Genomic DNA, 25,837 nt, shown 5'->3' on the forward strand with positions numbered 1-25,837 from the left:
GGAAGAAGTGTAAAGGACACACACTCCAGTTACTCCCACAACCTGTGCTGTTGTTTTCTGGTTTGGGACTTCGGATTTTTTTCCCCCCTCTGTCAATCTGTTGCAACATTCAAAGCATCTTAGGAGAAAAGAACAGCACTGCAGTAAACAAGACCTGACTTTTTCTGCAGTGTGACTAAATGTCATGTGGAGTTCAAGATTTCCTATTGTTTCTTTTACACTCTTCACAGCACTTAGCAGCTCATGTGGACAACACACAGTTACTCCTTGTAATAAAGAGCTCTCGACCTACAAACATTGAGCAACACAAGTCACAGCAGTGTTGGATGGTTAAGCAAAACTTTCCTAGCAGAGCACAATCAACTACATTTCAAGCAATGCTTCTGAAGGAAGAAGTTTGTGAACAAATCAAAGCTTTTCTTGCATTGTTTTACATCAATTTTTTTCTTACATATAAACCAAGTGAGGCTCTTGCAGTGATTTACAACACTGTGAAGAGGTGAGCTGCTGCTCAATTCTCAGAACAGGCAACATAATTTCATTAAAAAAGCACAAACCCCACTGACTGGAGACCCCTCCTAAGTTCCCAAGTCCATCAGACTTCTGTTGTTGCTGCATGTTCTGCTTTGCCAGCAGCTTCAGGCACAGCCTGCACCAGGCCAGGCTCCTGCCTGGACTCAGCTTGGGTTGGTGCCCTGCACAGTTTTCCAACACTCAACAGGGTATGCTTACAGAAGTTATAGGATTTGGCCAAATTCCACTACTGCCATAGAACTGGTCTGACACCCTATCTTGATTAGAGTTCTAACTACTGGAATTATTTTTATTAGCAAGGTCTAATCACACAGTCAATTTAATTACAAGGACCTAGAGTTCATGCCTGCCTATTTTAACAGCTTGACCATGTTGCATGCTTTAAATCAGATTCCTGTTTTAACATCTATTTATATTAATTTACAATCCATTTCAGCCAGCTGCCATAAGATAATGGATTAGGTGCTACTAATGTACTTTGGTTATAATTTTGGGAGGCAAAGAAGGTTTGCTCGAGCACTACTGTATGCTGGTACAGTGGCTGGATACAATCTTCTCTGAACATACTTGTACACCCACTCCTTCCATACTGTGGCAGAGCACAGCGCTGCAAGTGCTGAAGCACCATCTCTTCAACAATGTGAAAAGAGAATTTTTAAGTTAACAAGTCTGAATAGCTCCAATCAAAAAAGACACCAACACATCTGTAATCAGGAACTTGCTAGACAGGACTACTGAAACTCCAACTCTCTACTCTCAAGCTGCATTCTTTAATTTCTCTCACTCTCCTGGAATATATCTCCAGGTATATTGCCCCAGATTTGGGGCAATTTATTGTAGAAAACATTCTTCACGAAGTAAAGGCTATGTTACAGTTTGAATATGTCAGCTGTTTTAAAGTTCACTATCTGTAACAAATGTCAGTTTTCTTCCCTCCTTTGCATGCACTCAAGAAAACCTCATTACCTCAAACATGACAAAATATTCAAGACTGTAAACATGAAAATACTGCATTGTGTTTTCAGTACAGTAACACCTGAGATGAATTTCAGAACAAAATCAGTCTTGGCAATAACACAGATTTTTAAAGTCCTTTATTAATCTGGATATAAAAAAGACAGAAGCTGCCTACAATATAGGACAAAGCTCTTGCTTCATGAGGAAACAAAATTTTCTTTACAAAGTGAAAAAATAAATACCCTCTTAGAGTAAGGTTTATATGCTAATGTGTCATAAAAAAGTAGAGTTTTAATATTTTGACAAAATGTCTGTGCAAAGAAACAGATGCATAAACACACATTACTGCTACATTAAGGCAATATGAAAAGTATAGTCAGAAAATTTCAGTAAAGTGACAGTGTACTTTTCTAGCTTTGATTAAGCCAGTATTGCACCCAAACATGGTCTCCAGTTCCCTCTGTACCCTGGAGAAGACACTAGGAAACCAGAGCCAAAAATGCCCAAGTAGTGGGGTGGAAATCAAAAACATTTTATTGGGTAGGTCATTCCTGCTAAAGATGCTAACTGAATAAAGCATTTAAAATTATACAGAACCCTTAAAGATTAATGGTGCATGTTTAATAGTTTAAAATCAGTCTCCAAAAATAAAGCCAACTTAAAGGGCAGTTGCCTGCAGCTCCCAAGACCACTAGCCAAAAGTGGACTGTGGGAAAGCTGGGAGTACCCTGCCCACTGAGAGCTGTGAACCAAGTCCCATAGCAGTGCTTCCACAGGACACTGGCAACCACAAGACTTTCCTGACCCACCCTCAACACTTGAAGATGAACAATATCCTGTCCTCCCTTTCCAAAGCTATTCTCTCAGAATTGTTTTCTATTTAATAGAATTCTGAGTTAAGCACACCTGCATAGTGAAGCCTTGTAACTTCAGTTTAAGAACTAATTTTTTAAAAAGAGATCTCTCCTCTTAAAAGCAGTTTACTAAAAGCAGAAGCTATGAGCCTTACTAAACTGGTATGTGTAAAAGCAAGTCTTACTATTAAAATAAACAGTGCAACTGTACTAAAAAGAATTTAGAGCATGTAAAAGAAAAGGCTGCATTGCTTTCGCTGGGTGTGTCTGCATGTGTGCACCACATTTCTCCAGGGTTACCCAGCTTGTGGCAACACTGCCATGCTACAAACTTATGGATCATTCTTTAAGTAACATGAATCAATTACACTTCTATTCTCAGAAGATGTCCCAAACCATTTTGGACATGCTGAACAAAGAATATTTATGATAAAAAATGCAGTATTTTTTGCTTTTGATCATGGATAGGTGCCAGAGTGATTGCCTTCTTCACAATCAATGGTTGCATTTCTTATTAGTGCAGTTTGAAGAGTACATGATGCATTTAAAGTGTGGTCGTAGATCATATCACAGTCAGATTGAGGAGACTGGTGTGGGTTGGCAAGTACACATGCTGGACATGCTCTACACGAGATCTGCAAACAGGACACGACTGGAAAGGAAAAACATCAGGAAATTAGTTTGCTTTGTGATTTTGAGAGTCTCTGCACTTCCTGCAGATTTCACATACACAATAACAGCAGTTTTTCCATCATCCCATATTTAGGACAGGGTATGGTAAGAAGCATGCAGCTCATTCTTAGCCTCACCACAAATTACATTAGGACATCATTCAGACAGAATGCTCTCTGAAATTACTTTGCCACAAACAAAATTTTAGGAGTTTTACTAGAATATCAACACAAACATATTAATCCATGACAATCAAATATAAAAAAAAAAACCTTCCACACAAACTGGTAACTCATAACTTAATGGCATTGCATTTACCTGTAACTGGGAAGCACAGGACTTGCAGCAAACTGTGTGGCCACAGGGACAAAAGGTTGAATTTATCTCCTCTTCACAACACACCATACAAAGCATGGATTCCTTCAGCTTCCGCAACTTCTCTTGCAGGGCTTTTGTTTGCTGGCAGCTGAGACCCTCACAGTTGTCACAGTTCATGCTGCTTTCTGAAGATTTAAGGGGCGAACTTGGTGGGGTTTGATCACTTCTTGAAACAAGATCCACAATGCCAGCATTATAAAGAGCTCGCCTCGCATGATCATAAACTTCTTTTGATGTTCTTTTAATATCAAAGACGTATTTTTTACCAAGATTAATGTTTTCATTCAGAAATAGAGATGCTAGGTGGCCCTTTAAGTCTCGACTATACTGCATCATAACAGCACTGGTGACAGTGTCACACCTATAAAGCAAAAGGACAAATGCAAACCTGGTTAGTTAATATACCAATACAATGATCCTACAGTATTTTGTTCCCAATGCTGAAGTAACAGCACTGAAATTGAAGCAAATGAAACTGTCTGAGGTAATCTTTAAGCTCTTGAATGATCTTTGCATGAAAACTCTTCTTTGAAAAGTGTAAAATGGAAAGTGACAATTACTTTATATCTTCTAAATGTGAAGTGCCTGGTACAATGGAATCAGCCTATGGAAGGGACTTAAAGATTTATGCTTACAAACGGCAAGCAGTTGCTTAATCCACAGTTCAGCTTGGCAACACCTTTTTGCATGGCATTTTTAAACACTGACCTAAAGAATTCCAATTAAGAGTCTTTGGCTGTCAATTTTTATCACAGAGTCAAGTAATGTTTTGAACCCAATTTCTACCCAGTATTTTATATGCTAGTCATTCTGTCATTATGTCATTCTGAAGGAACTAGTGTGAATGGAGTGTAGAAAATTGAGGCATTCGTATTTGCCACTGTGCATTTCAGCTACCCTAATCATGCTTGTCACATATTTCAGTGATCCAGTTGAATCTTCAGAAGCTTATTAAGGCCTATCACTTCTCTAGGCAACACAGGAAGGAAAACACAAACACAGAAGGACTACAGCCTCACAGGGCCTAAGACTCAAGATCTAAGCTTATGGCCAAATGTTATTGCCAAACTAAAATTCTGCTTAAATTAAAATCAGAAGCTGTGAAGGATAACAGAAATCACAAGCAGAGACAAAGATCAAGAAGTAATTGAAACTGGTATTTGGTAGTCAATTTTAAAACACGGCTAAGTGTGTTTGACAACTAGTCTTACTGATCAGTGTTGGACACTACAGTAGGAATGAAAGGGGGTTGAAAAGTTGCCCACCAACAAATGAGCATAGCACCCCTACCTCAAAGAGCAACAAGACAGAGACAATGGATAGCTGCTGGCATGAAGCAAAATCCTGAGCATGTAAGCACGGACAGAGGAACTCTAAGAGGGTTTAAATAGATAGGATGTGAGGTGGTATACAGATAATGTAACAACTGAAGCAGCCAAATAAAGGATCTACACATTCAGAATGACAGGATCTTTCCCACTGCACTCATTCTCTTACATAGGAACAAAAAGATGTATGTATTGCTTATTAAGTATCAAGGAACATAAAACGTTTATACTCTGAAATGCTGTTATTCATAGCAGGAAAATTTTTTAACTTTTCTTCTTACTCCCACCCTACAAAATACAAAGCAGCAAAAACTTGTTCAGCTTCTGAACTTAAGAGGAAAAGAGAGGCTGCAACGATGACGAAATTTTGCAGAGTATTTGCCAAGTGCAGACTGCTGGCTGCTGGAGCACTTTAGTTCAAACACTGGAGACAAGCAGCAGCACATGACTCTAGGGGCAATACTGACCTGTAAAATGCATGTGTCTCTGTGATTGCTCTGTAGAGTCCACTTGCTGCCCTTGTACTGATCATCTTAAACAAGAGAACCACACTATTACCAGACTCCTTGGTAACAGTCAGATATACATTCTTCCCAGACTGAGTTGCCATTTGAACAACAGGATAAGCAATCCTATAAATTAATGTTAAAAAATGAAAGGTTATTTAGCTGTTAAAGATTAGAGCATTTTCCAAAACTATTACAGTGCATTTTTATCAGAAATTACAATGGTATCTGATGGTAGTCAGCAATGCTGATTGAAGATGCTGCCCCAAAAATATATAAAAATCAAGATTAAGGTCACTTGTTTATCTTGATTACAAGCAGGTAGAGTCCTCAGACCCTACATCCTAATAGTCACTTTTAGTAATTCTCAGAGCAATTTTGTGCATTTGTATGAAAACTAGAGGCATGCTGCATATTTCTGAAAAATTGATCATGCAAATGGTTCCAGGAAACACATACCTGTTGATTGGACTGAAGTCATCTTTACAGATGGATATGCCTTCAGGTCCAACACCAATAAGGAGTTTTTGTCCTTCACTATCTCTCACTGAGTGCCACTCTACCCCATAGTTCTCCAGAGTTGTAACAATCTGTAGAATCTGGTATTCAGCAGATGCTTGACTTAGACCTTCTAGCTCCTTGTGCTTTGTAATAATGCTGTTGAAAAAAAAGATTAAGGATAGGTGAAATAACTCAAGTATCTGCTGTTACTGTCGGCAGCTTGTTTTAACATGGGTTTTTAGATGACCTAGTTAAACAGATTAGTAAATGCTCCTGACCTGCTTTATCTGTCTATAGATTTCCAGCAATTGTGAACTGGAAATAGTTGAGAATTACCAAAACATCCTGAGAACATCAAGGAGAAAATACTGTGCCTTTGCTTAGAAATTAAAAAGCTACATGCAATCAAGGCTTTCCAACTAACACCACCAGCCCCAACATATTTCCCTGAGCTACCATTAAGTTCATAGTTAAAGAAAACACTACAGAAAAGTATGACACACTGAAAGTTTTCTGATATTCAGGAATTGAGCTATGGACATGGTTCTGAATTCTGTTTAGTTTTCAGAGTACTAAGCCAGATAAATTCCTTCATTCACAAGTACAGGTCTAAGACATACTTAGAATTTAAATACCCTGCTCCAGGTACCTAAACATAACTGTATTTTCCCACGTAGCAGAGTTTTCACAAAAAAAACACAAAACCCAAAAAAGCTACCTCATAACTGAGCTTAAAAATTTAACTGAAATCAGAACATCAAACATTCAGGTTGGAGATTTTGATCTCTAATTGTTAAATTACTGGTTTACACTATAGCACCAGCAATTAAATGCATAACAAAATCTTCTGCTGTTGGTCTCCAAGACGGAGACTAGATCATTGTGCTTTTTACCTCTCCAAAATGGTAGTGGTGAGCTCTTTTGCACACAGTTCTTCATAATTGTACTTGGCAGTGTTCTGATTATAATCTCCAAACTTCATCTGTGCCAACAATGCACTAAGTTCAATTGCATGCTCAGAAGAACACTGAAGATTACCAGCAAGAAGATCTTCTTTTATATGCAAGAAAAACATATGCCTGCAACACAATCAGAAACATTTAGTGAATAAATTATCAATGAAAGATAGCAATTAGCTTCCTATGTTTACATTTTTGTTGTGATTTACAAGTTATTTTTCATTTCACAAAAGCAAGTTTGGGAAGAGCATCTCAAAACATACACACTTCTGTTATGCAAGAGGGGAAGCCATACTTCCTCTACACAGTGGAAATGCCCCTGCCACTACAGCCATGGTGTTTTTGTCACCAACATGATTAATAGAATAACTTGAAATACCTGAAAAGGCATTGGGGAATGAAATAGAAAAACAGCTACTGTGTAAGCATTCATCAGACCAAACTTTGCACTTGAGACCAAGGCAGGTTTGACAGCTTGCTGAAAATTCAAAAAGCTGCTCTTAATTATCTAATAGGTTACTTGACAGACAAATCAACATTTTCACTAACATTAGCAGCAGCATGTTATTATCCCTTATGGGTTGCCCTCACTTCTACAGATCATCCTTCTTTCCCTTCAGGGGACACAATATAAATTTCTTACCATTTAAGACTCAACATATTTATGGAAGCCAGATGGAGAATTATGTATCACAGAGTTATGCATCACTGAAAAAAAATCTTTCAATAAATGAAGCCTAGCACCCACCACATCCCTATGTCTTGACTTCCACAGGAATGGGACATTTACTTTCCTAAAATGAAATCTAATCTACTTTCAAAAAAAGCTTTACTGAAGGTCTGTACTTAATCTCTCATCACTGAAGTTGAAGATGCTAGTAAATGATGAGCTTTCCTTCCAATGGGAATTTTGAATAATCTTATATATTATGTTGTAGTATTCTGTAATTCCCTTGTACAACAAGGCAAATAGGACTTTTTTCAGCATTATGAGCAGTTACAGAACATGCAAAAGTTGTGTTCTTTCTCAACTCTATTGATAAATGTAGCAACTAAGAAGATACCAGCCCAAAAGATGCCTCATAACCACAACTTTTTGAATCAGGAAAAAAGAATTGGTATTGAATTATCCTGAAAATTTTCCTATGGTCCCCTGCCTGCAAGAAGTCACAGCTCCAACACTTCCCTTTGCAAACCGTTTGTCATGCTAGAGCATCATGCTAGTTGTGATGCAAGAGCTTAATTGCATCACTCCCAAGATCAAACATCAACCTACACCTTTCAGCAGTTCTAGAGGGGGTCTGGTGGAAGCCAATGTCCTCACACTGTGAAGGACACAAGTTTAGGTGGCAAGAGAACCAGAATTTCAGATAGTTATCTCAATTGTCAGCAGGTTATTCCTTCTTTAGGCTCTTCTTTTTTTGAGAGTCAAACCTCTGCTCCCGTGTTTCTCTCCAATCTTGCAGAGTCACAGCTCTTTGGGCTTGGGCCCCAGAAAGGCATATCTGTGGCCTTTTAAAATTATTTAGTTGTACAGACTCTTTTTGGTGCTCAGCCCATAAAGCTAAAGAATTCAGTATAAATTATGCAAACACAAGGGCCAAAATAAATTCAAATAGTAGGCCTTTCCCTAACTCCAATCAACATTCCATAAAATAAGCAGCTTCTCATGCACTCTTGATCCTCTGACAATACCAGAACAGGATTTCCAGCCATTTTAAGTACTAATTACAAATGCAGCATTTAAAAGAAAGATTAGATGTTTTTTTCCCCCCCATCAGCTAAAACACATTTACAACTACCACACCTAAATTCTTGTATCTTCAGGGTTTTTTTCATATTACAACACTGACTATACAGGTTAAAGTCAAAAGTTCTCCCCTTGCTGGGAAGACCTTTTTGACATCTCAAGGGGAGCTGAAAACCAAAATATTCCTCCTGCAAATACAGATGAATTACAGAAACAGATCCAGCAGATGCATGGCTTGTCACATTCCCTTACTACAAAGCCAGTAATGGCATAGGCAGACAAATGAGTTTAAGACACAATGTGAAGTAGCATCACATCAGCTATTGTGCAGTAACTTCCCACAACTGGCTCATATCACATAAGGGAAAACATCTCACAAATACTCAGCTACTTTACATTTTTTTGATAAATAGAACAAACAGCACATATAAAGGACAGTTATTGCAAAGTAAGTAGTTATGCAAATTCAGTCCATCTGCACCCAAATAACCTAAACTGCACCCATAACAGGACAGTGAATGACTTCACACGGACCTATTAGAGCAGCTAGCAGACTCTCTGCTGCTTTTTTTTCCTGTGTGTGTGTGTCTGGTTTTGTTTGTTTGTTTCTGGGATTTTTTTGTTAGCTTTACTCTAAGTGTGTTAGGTGAAGAAAAGGCACCTAGAAATTGAAAGGCAGCAAGGGTTATAAACACATCTGAAAAAGTGGTTTTGATTAGCCCATCCAGTTCCAGAGTGCACTCCTTCAAAGTTGTATCAATAACCATTGTAAAATCATTCCTCTTCAAAGGTCCACCATGTAAGAAACTAATGTTTTTGTTTCTGCATCATTAACACTCCAGTTGAACTCAATACATTAATATTATATCTTATAAATTTGAGAAGTAACTGAAGTCATACAAAAAGTATGTCTGATTGTTCCTACCCCCAGCTCCAGCCTCAGCTGCAGCTTTTTACTACCCTTGCCAAAGCTTCATTTAGTCTTTAAATCCTAACAACTCTGGGCTTGGCCCATCAATGTTTGTGATTCCTAGTCATCTTAACACCTGCCAGACATGTTGGGACATTGATCAACTAGTGGCAACTTTAAGGACAAACAGAACTTCCCACTGCACTTGTAGCCCAAGTTCTTTACACGTGACAGCATCAGTACAAAAAAGTCTCTGTAGACCAAAATAGCCTTTTCTTCCCCTATGAACCCCATGCTATCTAGACATACCTATGTATTCAATTATGGAACATTTCCTCTGAGTTTGTTACTTCAAAACACTACATAAGAATGCTGACTAGAGGACAACATATTAAGTTTGCCAAAGCTACACTCCATCAATCACTGCACAGATAGATTTCTTCCAAAAGAACAAAGGGCAGTTTTACAATTAGAACACGATCAAAGATTTTCTTCAAACATTAGTTACACTGGTGATTTTATATTCATTTTACATCCTTATTTTTGGATCTGTGTTTTGCATATAATTTAAGATTTATGTGCATACGTAACACTCAGATCAAATGTGGTGTGATTAATGTATTGCAGTTGGATGTAAATAATTTGATACAAAAACTGTGGAAAGGGGAGGTTGCAATGAGATCTCAGCAGATGGTCCATTTCACAAAGAAGTATAGCTACCAAAGAAAAGTTACAGACCCAGATATCAATCATATTAATTGCTTTTTGCCTCCCTCTGAAGCAATTTATGAAGGCTGACAATACTGAACACCACTACCAGAAACAGACACCAGTACTTCACCACTATGGAATTCCAAGAGGGGGCAAATCACCTAGTCAGTGTTCATCCAAATGAACTGGCAGTAACTCCACAAAAAGATACAACGCAAGATTATATTTGCTTGTGTAACTCATTGAAGACAATTATGTGTAATAGGAATCAAGGCTCTGCACTACTACTAGTAGTTACTACTACTTTTTTTTAATCAAGGCAAGGGAAATAAAGCAAATAGGTAGCTAAAAATTTTAAGCGCTAAACTTAGCTGTCAGTGGAAGAAGTGACAAACCCCAATCCTTTACCAAAGGGGTGCCTGCATATGACCAATGACCCCTAAACTAGAAGCATAGCCAAAAGACCTCATTCTCTTGCCAGACTACTGGCAAGAATCTTAGCATACCTCCCAAGGAACTACCTGTTCTCTTTGGGGTAGGATTCCTTACCACAGTCTCTTTCCTACTGTGGAGTACATTTACTGCTCTGAAATAAAAATTAAGAAGCATAATTCGTCTCACTAAAAATATATTGTTGAAGATTTCTAAATCTATAGAATCTAATTCTGTTTTTAAAAGCAGACAAGGGTACCACACATGAAAAAAAAACAATGTTTTTTTGCTTTTTTTTTTTATGCTCCTCAGTATCTTTGTTCTTCCTTCCTCTCAGAAGATGGGTAAAAGGTTACCAAATCCAGTTCAACTCTGATCTAGACAAAAAGATCTATTAAACTCACCCCAGTGTCTATCACAAACTTTCATTGCCTTGTAACAAACACCACATCACTGCTGTGCTGGCTACCCAATGCTATAGGAAAACAAGATGGTTTTCTCACTTATCTATTACATGTATCTGACTCCTCAACAGATTTAAGGCCATTCTTAATTTCAACTAGTTCATCAACACAACTGGACAACACAGAAAAAAAGTGTACTTTGTAAATATAATTCAAATACTGGCAAACATCACACAATTTTCAGTCTCCAAAACAGTAATTGCCACTTTCAAGGCTGGCAAAAAATAGGTCTTTTGAACACTTCAGGGTATGGTGTGGCTCACTAGATCCTGACTTATTTTAAATTTTCCTGGCTTACATGTGAATATTTGATTTTCAGCCATGCTACATAAGACAAATAATGCTGAATTTAAAACCTAAACCCACCATTCTCCCAGACTGCTGCCGGGCACCATTGGCCTCTCGGGCGGCTCGGCAAACACTTTTCCAGTTAAAAGGTGGGTGCAAGTCTCAAGACTCCTGTGCTGCACGCTGCCCAGCGTGCCCGGATGCCGATGCCCGGATCCCCCTGCCCCGGCAGGGGTTGCGGTATCCCAGAGCGGAGCTGGCCCCCGGGCCGTGCCCCAGCGTCGCCGGGCCGGGGCTACTCGCGGTCACTGCCCGCGACACCGCACCCGGCTCGGCGGCACCGCCCGGCCCGCACCGCTGCTGGAGCCTCCTCCCGCCCCACCCCGGCAAAAAGTCTCCTGAGAATTCCGATTAGCGACTATAATCCTTTCTCTAAGCCCTAGCTCCTTACAATTCAACACTTCACAACATTTGATACATGAACCACCCACAAGTCATTCAGTAAAGTGGAAAGCAGGTTTGCTTTTTTCCCCCTAACTGTTGCACGACCTATCAAAGAAATACAGGAAACAGTGAAAATGAATACGACATAAGCCAGAGTTATGATCTCGATCTCTGACCATCCCATGTGTCTTTAAGAAGAGAGATAGCAATCGTTTTCAAGCCAGTGTGATTTTTCCATGCTAAAGAAAACTTACAGCTCTTCAAACTCCTCTAAAGCAACACACTGTTCACATCTCAGACTTGTTTGTGAAACTCTGACAGCAGCAGATTAAATCTGAATGACATTCTTGCACTGAAGCACTTTTATTCCATTGAAAACAATTCTAAACTACAAAATCACGTGGTGCAATTCAGTACCAGGTAGTCAAATAAAAAACCTAGAAGTTGAGATCCAAATAATAGAAATAAACTGCTTTTAACCCTGTAAAAAAAGTGCAGTAGAAAGGGCTTCTCCATGCAATTCTCAGATTCCCAAAGCACTTAGTGAAGGTGGTTTGTTGTCACAGTGGTCAGAGGTACAATTACAACCTGCTCTGTCTTTGTGCTCTGCAAGAAGGCTGCCTTTTATAAGAATATTAAAACTGGCTCCAATCTTCCTCTGGGCTGATTAAAGATAACAGAAGCAGAGGTCGACGTTCTGCTGTCAGATCAGCTTTCACAGCATGTAGAAACCTGAACATTAAATTGCTACAAACAAACACACACCTAAGTTTTAAACTCAAGTGCAAGGCAAGGGTCTCTAATGAAGCACTGCAACTGGGGTTGGCAAAGCTTCCTAAGTATACAGAAAAAAACGTGGTAACTGAGTCACAACGTTTGCCATTATAATCATGGTGAAGCACATCAACAAAATTTAGAATTACTTGCAGCTTCTCAGATTTCAAAAGCAGTCTCAACATGTATCTTTGCATCTAATTTATATGTAAAAACAGGATCAGAGGCTGCAAGCAAAAGACTGCAAAACTTCCCCAGCATTCTTCACACACAGGTCCACAAGGCAGCAGCTCTGCCAGAAACATCCCATACATCAAATATGGACACAACTGCTAAAGCAAACTAAGGATACCCATCACTTTCTTCACTGAGACTTTGCAGATAAAGATGAAACAATGTGTCAGCTTTAATTCTAGCTAATCCTTACAATTCTATGATACACCAATTGATTTTCAAGTTTAGCAACAGGTTTACAAGTTTTCATCCACCCCTTGATGCTTATGATTACAAACTAAGTATGAATTCACAGTTACGTGCATATGTAAATCCTCAAGCAGACCTGAGTAGAAAAAAAAAAGTCAATCTGCTAGAACTCAGTGTCAACAATCCAGGAGAATAGACATTTACCACAGGCACTGGAATTCTAGGTCTGCTACATGTGGACTACTGGGCTTACACAACTAAAATGCAGTTATTATAACTTGAATTTGGTTTTAATATACACCTTCTGATGCCTAAGATCAGGTTAACTTTTAAATTGTTTGTTAAAAATATCAGTTTCATAACAGTCTTAATTTAATAAGAAAGGTTGCCCCACCTCTATCCTTTAAAATCATCTTTACAGTGGAGAAATACTTGCTGCTTTGATGTAGGTGCATAAGCTCTTGCGTTTTAGCTACACAGCTTTGAGGCCCTTGGGGCATGTTTCACCAGTTCAACCTCTCTATTAACTTCCACCTCCTGCCAGGTCTTGCATTGACAGTGTTGGAGGCAGGGACACAGATGTCTGTAAAAGCCTTGTGAAGCTGAACAAGCATTCATCAATGATAGCATAAAAATGCCACTTTGAGGTTTCCTCAGATTTTCACCCTGATTTGCTTTGTGAGTGGAGACACATCTGACATGCTCAGGGTAATCTCTTCTGCCTCATCAGGTATGAAATCGTGTGGCTCCTTTTGTTCAACATAAATCCCATTTGTTATTTGGTTTTATACTTACCAAGAATATTTAAATAAGAGTTTCTTTAAGGAAAAATACTCCATTATATGTCATGGACAGTAGAAATTATCTCCTAAATAAGAGTATATGAGAACTGGAATTCAGTTTGAATGCATTTGCCTAACTGGAGTTATTATCCAGAGCAACCATGGCCTACCACCACAGCAATCTGAAAACTTCAACCATACTGATGAGCTGGAACTACTGCTCCCCAAAAGCTTCTCACCTACACATTAGATCAAAAAATAAACTCAAAACATTTTTCTTATGAAATAAACACCAAATCAGACTGTCAGCCTCTGACCAAATTCTTTAGATATTCTGTGCAGAATTACCATGTTGTAATCATGGTCTTAATTCTGAAAGCACTAAGTCAATAATTCTGAGAGTAACAAGTTCAGGTGAGCAGTGAAAATGGGTTTTAGCATTGTCATATGGACACTAGATTTCAATTGGCCCCATTCATATTAACTGTACTATCCAAAACTAACAGGAAAAAGTAGTTGGAAGTCAGCATTAAATACACAAGTGTATAGAATTCGTTAAAGATAATTCTATTGCAAGTCATGTGGTAATCAAACTCAAGGAGTAAAAGCAAGTGTTCCCTACTAATCTCAGACTATTTCTTCTGATTTAATAACAGTTTAACAATTTAGTTAAGAGGACTTGCCACAGAAGCAGCCAGACAGCTGTTTCTTTTGTAGCCTCTAAGGGCCTGTAGCTATATGAAAGTTACTGTAACATAATACCAGACAAAAAGGAATTCTGCAAGTTTTTTTGCACTGTGGGAGGAATTGTTTCCTGCCTTTCTGTACTAGTGGTTCAGAATGACCTAGAGTAACACCACAGAACAGAGGTTACTATCGGACAGACAAATACCATATGAAAAGTTTGCTACTGGTAACTTAGTTTCTTCCAGTTCCAGCAGTAAGTGCTCACAAAATTACTCACCGCTTACAGGGAGCTACACAAAGTTTAATGTTACCAATTTAATTACATTTTTTCTTAAAAAAAGCAATGATAAACTTCAAAAACACTAAGACTTTAAAATTACATAGAAAAGTCAAGCAAAATTACTGTATAATGAAAGAAATAAAAACAGTGTGCACTTTTGTAGGTTACAGAAGTTGAAAACAAAGCATTAAATTAAATGTACTTACAACCATATTTGCTTACCTTGTCTGTTCCTGTAAGATAAGATGTGGCTCAACAAAAAACTTGACTCTCAATTTCAATCGATAAGGGGCTAAACCATCCATCTGCTGGGAGATCCTGTTCCTCAAATTCAGCCATAGATTCTCCCCTTTGCTGCCAGTGAATTGCAGTCCAAAATAATCAACTTCTATAATCCCCAACCTTCTGCAAACCTGAAAGAATAAGATTCTTTACAATCAGGCTGCAACATGACAATGACAAGTAACATCTGAAGTGGTCTTTCAGACTGCTCACTTAAAACACACACAAAAAATCCTGCTGTCAGCACCTTCATACAAAGGCTTAATCACTTGGATTTTAGGTTGCATACAAAACAGCCCAGAAAAAAAGCACTAAGCATAAACTAGGAATGCTTCCACTAGCCAAAAAACACATGGGCTTCCACGAACAAATTTTACCCCCAGCACAGGCACAACAGAGGGTCAGCGGATTCCTACAAGAGGAGAATATCCACAGCCAACAGCACTTGCTGGGCAAGGAGAAGTGAAGAAGTAGTGTCACCCACAAGTTTTATTTAGGTGCTACGGGCAGACGGGACTGTTTGTGTGTCCCTCCCCAGCATGCCCACGGCAGCCGCCGCAGACACACCGAGGCGGCGGTGACAGAAAGGCGAGAAGGCACCTGGATGGCAGCTCCAGCCCGCTCGGCCCCGATGCACAGGGCTGGATGCAGTGGGTGCTACACCCCCGCCTCTGGCCCCACTCCTGTCCCCTCCCCGGGGACACTTCCAGCGGGATTCAGCGCGAGGCCCGGGCCTGCGCTTCCCACGGCAGAGGGGCCGGAGAGCCCCGCGGCGGGGGATGCAGCACCCTCTGCATTCAGCATGGAGAAGGGGTTAGGAAAGAAAAAAAAATAAAAATAAAAAGGAAAACGAGAATAAGAAAGCAAAACCATAAGGGAAGCGGGGAGACTGCGGCGCTCCCCGCCCCCACCGCCGCCGCGGCCGCCCCCGCACGGCCCAGCCCCGCGCCACCGCCGCCCCTCGCTGCGCCCGGGCCCCGCCGCGGGGACGGGGCTGCGGGCCGCCAGGGCAGCGGCGGGGCCGGCTGCCAGCGCCCGGCGCTGCCCCGTGGTCACCGCTCCCCGTCACAGCCCCCGCCCCGAGCGCTGGCGCCCGGCGGGCGGGCGGCGGGGAGAAGCCCTCACCTGGTTGAGGCAGTCCTCGCCGTTGGCTTTCGCCTCTACCTCCACCTCCATCACCACCGCGTCCGGCCTGGTCACATAGCACAGCATGGCTGGGGACAGCCGGCTCCGCTGCTGCCGCCACGAACACCCGGAGCGGCCGCCGCTGTCGCCACGGGCTGAGCCCCGCACGCGCCAATCGCCCACGCCCGGACCCCGCCAGCGCCCGTCCCGCGCCCCTCGCCGCCTGCGCCGCTCCCTCCTTATGTACCCTCCGCAGCCCCGCCCCGCCCGGGCCCGCACCTGCGGGCCAATCAGGAGCGGCCGCTCGTGGCTGCGGGCCGCCGCCGCCGCCAATCAGCGCCGCCGGGGCCGCGCGGGCGTGTGTGGCGCTCGCTCTCTGGCGCCCCCCGCCGTGCGCGCGGGGTGGCGGCGCGCGCGGGGCGGCTGGCGGGGCTCCCCGCGCGCCCCCTCAGGGCCCGGGGCCGCACGGCGCCCTCAGCCTCCCTCAGCCCGAGCTGCGCCCCCGCCTGGTGTCCGCCTAAAGCAAAGCAAGGCGGGCTCGGCCAAGGGCAGGTGGAGGCCAAGCCTGCTGGGCAGGACGGTCTGTGACACACGTGAGACAGGGCCGCCGTGGACTGAGTGACAACCAAACATTGCCTTCTCAGAATCACAGGATCGGTGAGGTTGGAAAAGACCTTTGAGATCGTCGTGTCTGATCTATGATGAATCACCGCCATGTCAACCAGACCATGGCACTGAGTGCCACGTCGAGTCTTTCCTTAAGTATCTACAGGGACAGTGACTCCACCACCTCTCTGGGCAGCCCATTCCAATGTCTAACCATCTTCTGAGAAGAAATTCTTTCTAATTTCCAAAGTAAATTTCCCCTGGTGCAGCTTGAGACTGTGTCCTCTTGTCCTGTCACTGGCTGCCTGGCAGAGGAGGCTGCTCCCCACCCTCTTTTCAGGTCATTGTAGAAAGCAATAAGGTCCCCCTGAACCCTGGCTCTTGTCTCAGCTTTCAAACACTCCTTTTTGTCAAATGGAAAACAAAAGCCAAATTGATGTTCTCACTTTCATACTCTCTTTGGCCTCTCAACTCTGTGTTATGCAGAATGCCAGACCCTGGGAAAGATGGAAATTTGAAGAACAACTGGTCAAGCCTTGTCACAGCCTCCGTGCACCACCATGCCAAGGGATGGGGGAGATTTTACACTCATTGAACTCTGTAGATATGAATCTCATAGGTGATTCCTGACCAGGGGAACAACACCTGCACCAGGCGAGCTCTTGGAAGTATGTGCTTGTCAATCATACCCAAGGTGCACAAAGTAGCTTATGGCTGCTTTAACAATGTAAATAGAAACAACAGGGGTGGCCAAGTACAAAACACGCTGTGTGTGTTGCCCGAAAGAAGTGCAGATCACAGACGTACTGAGCAGTACAGTGGTGAGGAACAAGTAGGTTATCAGGGGGAGAGCTGTGAGAGGAAATGGGTATCTGAAAACAGAGTGAAGCAAAATAGGAAGAAGAACAAACCACAGCACTAATGCAAGGTCACCACAGGGCTGAATATTAGCGTATGTGACCCATGTGTGTATGGGTCACTTGCTTCTGTTTCACAATTTCTGCTAGGCTTGTCAGAGGTTTTCCAGGTTTTACTTAAAAAAAACCTGCTCAGAACAGATGCTTATTCTGCTGGGAACTCTTGCACACACGGTATATGGAGCTCGATCCATTTTGTTCATGTGAACTCTAGAAGACCTCTCAGTTCTGAATCAAGCAGAACAGCAGGAGACAAATAAGAGTCAGGACATGAGATGTCAAACCTGAGTGGTACTACATTTCACCTGCACACTTCTTAGCTCAGATTTTCATGCTCAGATCTGGAGTGCTTAAGTTGAAGAACTTACAGTCTTAAAGGACCAGACTTATAGAGTGGAGGGTTGAAAATGGGAAGTAACATGAAAGAAAGATGAACAAAATTGCAAAATTAATTGCATCTCAACTCTGTGATTTTCTGGTGGAAGAAACCCAAACTCCTTTGAAGAGGCTTAATTACAAGGGGATTAGCTTCTAACAAAAAATTACAAAGTATTTTAGTAGGGGAAAAAAGCCTGTAGTTCTCACTTCTTGTTTATTTTTTGTTGGAGCGAGTTCTCACTTCTTGTTTATTTTTTGTTGGAGCGGATGCAGGAAATTAGATTTTAGTTCTATTTTAGTTTTACTTCTATATATTGTGGTATTTTGAGTGATTTTGGTATTTCTGTCGCAATCAAAAAAGTCCTAGATGTGTTATGAAGAAGAAGTACCAAAACTGCCACAATGACTCATACCATTAGTATTCTGATATCCTCTCTCTGACAGTAGCTCATATCAGATGTTACAGAGGAAGGTGGATAAAAATGTTTGTATAATTCTGAGGTAATATTGTTCTTGTATGTTTTCTCTAACACTAAACAGTTAAAGTTGCCCTATACCTGAAAGATTAGCCTTTACTTTTTTATCCATTTTTCTTGTAGAGTAGAAATCAATTCACTTTATCCTGGGCGTTGTCCAGACAAAGAGAAACTTACCCTTTTTATATGTATTAATATCTATCCTGTCTTTTCCTTTTATCTGACTTAATGTAAATGCAGGTGTTCTTATTATGTCTGTAAAAGTGTTATCTTGCTTTGAAATCTGATAAACTGTAAGCCACAAAAATAGCTTGCAGCAGTAAATTGCGTAGATTGGTTAAGCCCTGTGTAAAACAAGCATTTCTTTTCGAGGGTGTCATCCGGACACCGCTGTCACAGAAATACATTTCATTTTGCAGTCTCTCTGTGATATTTTATTCATGCTGTACAGAAGGGAGTAAAGGACCAAGCCCTGCGTTTGCGCACAGGAGACAGCTCGTATGACAAGTGCCCGCTGCAACCCTTTGGGCTCCGAGAGAAAAAGCTGAAATATCTTACAGGCTTCTGCCGGGTGTCTTTGATGAATTATCAACACTCAGTGAGCTACACTGTCAAACTGCTCATAGCATGGATGTTCACCTTTTGTGCATCATAAAAGAGCAATGTTTATCAACATGTCAGCTCAGTGCTGTATTTCACAAAATGATGTGTGCTGTATGACATAGATCTCTGTGATGGGTCAGCCTTTTGCTGAGGTATCAGTTTGAGCATAAGTGATTCACCTTATATGCATTTATATATTTGCATTACTTTGCCTAACATTGGTTGATCATTCTTCCTAGATATAATCTATCTACAAGGTTAATTCTTTGTCACATCCTGCTTCAAATAGTCATAATGCCTCTTTTTCTTTGACACTTGAATGGAAATCCTGTGAGAAGTCTAATTGCTAAGAGAAGGGAAATAATGATTTCCAGGCCTTTGAATTTAATGACAATAATGACAAGGTTGACCATATTTTCCAAAGAATACTCATGCCTCTTGTACAGATTTTTATTCTCAAGGCTTTCCAGGCGGTTTCCTCTAACCAATTGTCATGATAATCCATCTTGTGAGGAATTCAGTAGTGTAGCTCTGGTCTCTTTACCCTGATGTTTATGCAAGATCTTAGAAAAGATCCTCAGTTGTTGCTTGTTGTCCATGGTATTGACTCTGAACAAATTCAGAAAGCCAGGGTAAAAGGTTCAAAATGTTCAGCTGCTGCCAGTACTCAGAATGAGGCTTCATCAAGTATTTAGAAGTTCCTATCATTTATCTTTGCTGTTCATTTGTGGCAGCCACATTAAAGGCATGAATGTTAATAAGTGCTGCATTACCTCAGCTCTTGGTGCCAAAGGTGTGCTCTGCTGACTGAGGGAGGCAATAACCCAGAAAAATGATGAGCTTCTGTAGCCCTGCATAGAAGGGGCCTGTCCCTCTCTAGGAATGTTAAGCACCGAGTTCTCACAGTGCTGGTGGTGTGTGGTGTATTTTGTACTAGCAAGAATGAATGGCTGCATGAGAAAATATTTCTAATTGGAATCCCAGTTTATATAACAATCACAAGCAGTGTGATGATGTAGAGTCTCACTTTCTGTTTCCTTACTCTTTGTACTTTGTATATGCTCTTCTGTTCTTATTTGTTGTTGTCTTACTTTGTCTGGCTTAAGTAAGAGATATTCAGTAGGTTTGAATACATCGTTTGTTAGGCTACTGACAGGTTGATTGGTTAACACCACAGCCACCACAGGAGAGTCATGAAAGGCCCATCTTTGCAAGCCCAAAGGAGCACAGTGACAGTGGCAGATAGGAAAGCAAAGTAAGGACTAAGGGGAAAGGAGACCCTCTCTGGTCCCCTCCCAGGGCTGGTGCAGCAGAGGCTCAACCCTGATGTCCAGGTAGGAAATCTACCAATCCATCTATGTGTGATGGGAAGCAGCTTTCCAGGTTACTAAGGGGACATGCTAGCTGGAGGTGTGATGCACATAATGTGCTGAAGGCAAGAATTTTTGGGGATTGCACAGAATTCATCATGGATATTCAGAGGAAAAGCCAAAAGCAGGACAAAGTAGGGGCTCAAGAGATTGTGTCACTAACAAGCGCGGAACAAAGGAATAAAAGGGTTCACCTGTGTGTCTGGTTGTGCTGTGCCCTGCTCTTAACCAGCAAGTCTATCTTCTCTCTTCAATAACTCCATCTACAGCTGCTTTCCACTAAGGACCTAAGTGTATAGGGGTAGAGGAGGTTGGCTGTGGTGTAGGAGCTGGGGTGAGTGTGGGTGTGATTGCTGGCAAAGATAATGCAGATGAGAGGGTTGGGGGCAGGGATGGGTGTGGAGCCCTCTGAGGGCCACCTCTGGGTGGGGAGTGGCTGCTACTCTCTAGGGACATGAGCACAGGAAGGGGTCTATAAGGACCAGGGAAATCCACAACAGCTCTGTGTGTATGTGATGAGGGTCTGGACCAGCAGCAGGAGTGGGGCTGTGGCTTTGAGATCTTGTACATGCAGGTGGCAGTAACTGGGGAGACCAGGATCCAGGAGCAACTGCTGGGCACACCAAGGCTGCCTGCTGGAATTCTTCACCTTGTAGCTGTGTACATATATTGCCACTTAAGGACTTCCTACTTAGGTTCTCCTCAGCTAGAGCAAGTAGCAGGATGAGGCTGGTGATTCTGTCAGTATTGGTCTGTGTGTCTTTATGTGATCTATATGGCCAGCAGTGTATATATGTGTATTTTGTGCTGTATGCATGTGCTCTGTGTGTTTCAGCTGGGAATTCACGTTCAGCCTCATTACAGGCTGGACCTGGGGATGTGGAGTAGCTGCAGTTTTGCGTCTCTCAGCCAGCTGAAATAGGTATTTTCCACTAACACAAATCCTTAGAGAAAAGCAGTGGAAAGCATATATCATGCCACTGCTATTTTAGTCCTGCTATTTTTTTTTTTTTTTTGTTACATTTTCTAACTGTCTCTTTGTATTCTGTATCAAATTGAGTAACCACAGACCAGGTCAGCACAAATGCAGTTTAGGATGACTTGAAATTAAACTGAACAGGATCATATGATTGTAGTCAGTCTCTTCTGCTGTCTCCTCCCTGGGTAAAATTGCTTTGTGCATGAACACAACAGCAGTGTCTGTCTTCCTTCTCATCACTGTCAAGACTGCTGGTCATGTTGCAAATGCGCATCACTCACGTGTATGATGATCTTCTGACTGAAGCATGGAGAGAAGCATAAAATTGAGAAGCTGTTCTGACAGTGATGGTTGCTTAGTGGAAACACCATAACCCATCCATAAATACATAAACTTTTTTTTTTTCCTACCTTAAATATTATTTTAGTGTTCATACATACATCATGCCTTTGCCTGAACTGTTTGAAAAATATTCCTCTGCTCCGCACTGTCCACAGTGCATAATTGTCTTCTGTGGAAAAAGGAGTGTGTCAGTGACTGGCATTCCCACAGTGCTGGTTCTCCTTTACCAAAATAATGAATACAGAATAAAGTGCTGAGATTGTCTGTGCAGCAAACAGGCCATGAACTGATTGTTTTATAAGGCATTATTTGGTGGTCATCCCCAGGACTTTTGATAAAAACCATTCTGGGATGTTTTATGAACATTACAACTATCCTGCCAGATCAGATAAAAGATTCATATAGGCCTGAATCCTGTTTCTTGGGAATTTTGTTCAGTGGTAAATGACATGTGTAACATACAAGAGGTACTTGTTGATGTCTGTATGCAGCAAAGTATCCAAGGCCAATACTCATGTTGTATCAAAGAGTATAAGAAGAAATTCTTATTCTTACTCCCCATAATCCTCTCCCAGATCCCACTGATTTGAAATTCAGAGACTTTTTTTGTATTAGATAAATAATTTTATTTTGAATTGCATTTCATACACCAAAACTTTCCCAGATGGAGATCAGACTTATTGTAGAAATCCTGTTCTTATTGTTAGGAGATGTATCAGCTGCTCATGAAATCTAGTAACTCAGTTTAATAACTAATTATTTTATAATTGCTATCAGAAAAAGATTCCTCAGTCTGCACTTTTTCAGAAGCTCCAAACATCAAATCACCTTTGAATTTGAGCTTGTTTTCTGGGTCACTGATTCAATTTCTGAGCATTTTCCTTCCTTTAGTGCTTGTAAAATAGAGTCATCATTGATTATTTTCACATTGTTAAAATGCGCTCTTGTGGTCTGGAATCAAAGCTTTCACAAATTAAATTCTCACCAACATTTGTTCCTACTACTGTCACTTTAAGCTCATATATTAAAGCTGTTTGCCCTTCCTCACACCACCTTCAGAACTGCCAAGACATTCAGAAAAATGAGCTGGAATTTGAACAGATTAAAATATGAAGAAAGACATGTATAATAGCTATTTTTCTATGTGTCAGATAACTGATAACCACAATATAAAAGAAATTTACATGTATCTCAGAAGGTTTTACATTGTCATAATAATAGTCAGCTCCACAAAATAAAAAAGAATATAATGATAATAAAAAAGCCTTTAAAAAGACTTTTTTATTCTGCTGTATCAGATCTGTCAAACATTGATTTTATAAATCTTGTAGTAAAACTCTTCTGTTTTTAACTCTGTCCATCAATCAATATAACTTTTGTAATGTGCTTTTATTACAAATTACACCTAACAAAGAGACTTGACAAAATACCTTTCTCTATTTTTAGTTGAGTAGAAGAGTACATTTGACCTAACTTTTTCTATATTAATTTCCAGTGTTTCTCTCCTGCAAACCAATCAGTTTTTTGTCTGAAGAAAATGCAAAATATTACTGGCCTAACCTGTCATTAAAGCTTGATATGATAATGGATAATATAACATAGTAAAAAATGTGAACTCTCATAATCAATTCTTCTGCTTCTTTTTCTGATATTCTTTCATTTTTTTTAAACTTTTTTATTTTTAGGTTGATTTTTGATCCATGTACATTTTCCTCATTTCACAGACCTTGCACATCCTGAACACAGATCCGTCCTTACTTTTTAAGTATCTGTCTGAGCATTCAAAAACATATACAAGCAAAGTGAATACTAATGACAAAGATGGTTTTAATTGTAACATTTTTTAAAATTCTGAATTTGTGTCTTTGAAAATTCAGTAACTATTCAACAAACTAACCTATAATAATTTCAAATGGTTTACAAAAAATGTCCTCTCATTGCCTCTTTTTCTTCTTTTCCTTCTTGCATTTTGTAGCATGAAATATTCTTAGTGTGGCATTCTACAGAAACATTAGCTCCACCACACTGACCTTGCTTAAGCTAATAAAATTATTAATAGCAGTGGTATTTTATTACAAAACCAAGAAATTATATTCTCCTTTTATGATTGGAGAATGTAGGCTTCTGAGAGTACATAGAGTTCAGATGATGTCACACTGGTTATTTGATTGCAGAAACTGGAATTATGTGAGGTGAATTATTCCAGAATTTTGATTAGACAAAAGGAGTGATTTCTAATTCTGCTGTCCTGTAATGTTCTGTCCTTCTGGTTGTAGAGCTGCTTAGCAGATTTCATGAATCCATGTACAGATCAAAAATGTCACATCAAGTTTAAAAAAAAATAAGTAACCTATGGAATCATTCACACAAAGCTGGAAAGGGAACTAGCCATTTTATGCCAAAAATTTAACAGTAGGTATTCCCCTGACTTCTTTGAAATATTACTTTTGAGGAAAAGCAAATAATATAGTTACCATTATCAATTTAGTTTATATTTTTATTTCACTTAGAATTTACAGAAACCAAGAATTTTCTTTAACCTAGCAATAACTTTTTAAAATGTTTACTATCTTCAAAATATTTTATTATACTATTTTAGTCTATGCCCTAATATCCTTGTATAAGTTTAATTTACACCATTCTTTTAAGAAACTGAATACAACATTTACTTATAGCCCAAAAAGGATAGATAAGAAATACCTGGATTATCGTTTATCTGTCTTCTGAGGAATACTGTTTGCTGCTAAATATTGTGCTCCCCAAGTGTAATTATTGAAGCAGGTTGTTTGAGAAGATAGCATTTGATAGCAATCAACTGATTTACTCAAAAAAATGTAGTCTCTAGAAATTACTGTCCCAGTATTTAGCCATTGAATGCCTGAAACAAAGGCACATGAGCACAAAAGCATTCTGATTGCACAATTTTATAAGCATATTTTTCAGGAAGGCATTTTCATGGACCATTATCTTTCAATTGCAAGTATTTGCAGTCAAAACAATTACGTTTTGTTCTAAATGTCAGCCAACAAGATTGCCAACAAAACAGAAGCAAAGCTGGTTGCTCTTAGAAACAACATAACTCACCACTGTTAGTCATTTTTTCTCTTACAATCTCTTCAAATTAGAGTATCTCAGTAGCTTCAGTGTTGTCATTTCATAATTAGAACAGAGTTTAGGGTCTCCAGCTCTCATGATCACAGTAAAGACTTCATAAACTAATTGAAAGGATTAATACTATCATAATTTTCAGATGTTGCTCATTATTTTTAACAAAAGCAGAAGTCTAATCCGGCAACATATCAAAAGTTCCTTCTTAGGGCTCAAAGCGTTCATGGAATTTGTTGTCAGTAAAAAAGGAACAGATACCAAGTTGTGGTAATTCCAGTTAAGTGGAAAATACAATGAGCAAATTAAGATATCAGAAACTTTCAACTCTGCCATAAAATGGGAACAAACCTTTTACAGAGGTGATTATTCTTTTCTGTGAATAAGCTTATCCTTTCCTAGGAAAGGTCACAGCAAGTAACTCTAAATAGAGTAGGATTGAGAAGTTAATGCAATGTGTGTGGGTTCTCTCTCCCATACCATGTTTTAGGGAGAATTTAGGTCACAGCCAATGATTTTGTCACTTGACAGATCCAGTACTTATCACTTCTACAAATAAGGGAAGATCCAAGTGACACAGAATTCTGCCACACTGGCAGCACATAGTGTTTTTCTGTGATGAGGTATGGAGTAGGTAATGGCTTCTTTCAAATCCTGAAGGGAAATTAGCTCACAGATTAGCTTTTTGCCTGTGTACTTTTACCAAAGACAGCACAGTTACGAGGGGGTGGAGAAGAAAAAACAAAAAAAGGGAAGAAAAGTATCTTGTCATTTAGGTAAATACAAAATATCAGCTCCTGCTAAAGATATATAGACAGGTGTATGTATACTTATATATATGTATATACTTGCACATGTGCCTTGGCTATTACTGAGTGTAAGAGGTTGTCTTGCATTGTAATTGTTATGCCATAGGGTGACAGCAATTGTTTAATGAACTAAATGAAAACATGGCCAGTTTCAAGAAATGGATGAAGTGTGACAATTGATTTTCTGACACGTTTTTCTCACAGTTACATG

The 25,837-nt window shown here is 40.2% G+C and overlaps 1 protein-coding gene across 1 annotated transcript; it reads right to left on the minus strand.

Moving 5' to 3' along the window:
* Window positions 1–1,613: 1,613 nt before the first annotated feature.
* Window positions 1,614–16,270, minus strand: MYLIP (myosin regulatory light chain interacting protein). The gene is made up of 7 exons (XM_056483726.1): window positions 16,042–16,270; window positions 14,857–15,047; window positions 6,624–6,809; window positions 5,689–5,886; window positions 5,191–5,355; window positions 3,336–3,756; window positions 1,614–2,997 (listed from the first exon to the last, which is right to left on the minus strand). Exons 1-7 carry the CDS (start codon window positions 16,126–16,128, stop codon window positions 2,908–2,910), a joined length of 1,338 nt encoding a protein of 445 aa, XP_056339701.1. The 5' UTR covers window positions 16,129–16,270; the 3' UTR covers window positions 1,614–2,907.
* Window positions 16,271–25,837: the final 9,567 nt, after the last annotated feature.

Source organism: Oenanthe melanoleuca, chromosome 2 (genome assembly GCF_029582105.1).
Source record: "Oenanthe melanoleuca isolate GR-GAL-2019-014 chromosome 2, OMel1.0, whole genome shotgun sequence".
Classification (NCBI taxonomy): Eukaryota; Metazoa; Chordata; class Aves; order Passeriformes; family Muscicapidae; genus Oenanthe; species Oenanthe melanoleuca.

Bases quoted from the DNA above. Each gene is read 5' to 3' on its own strand.
- MYLIP (XM_056483726.1), bottom strand. From the start codon at position 16,128: ATGCTGTGCTATGTGACCAGGCCGGACGCGGTGGTGATGGAGGTGGAG. The intron at 5,887-6,623 runs GTAAAAAGCACA...TTTTTTCAACAG, and splicing joins ACCACTACCATTTTGGAGAG to CATTATTACAAAGCACAAGG. The intron at 5,356-5,688 runs GTATGTGTTTCC...ATTAATTTATAG, and splicing joins GACTTCAGTCCAATCAACAG to GATTGCTTATCCTGTTGTTC.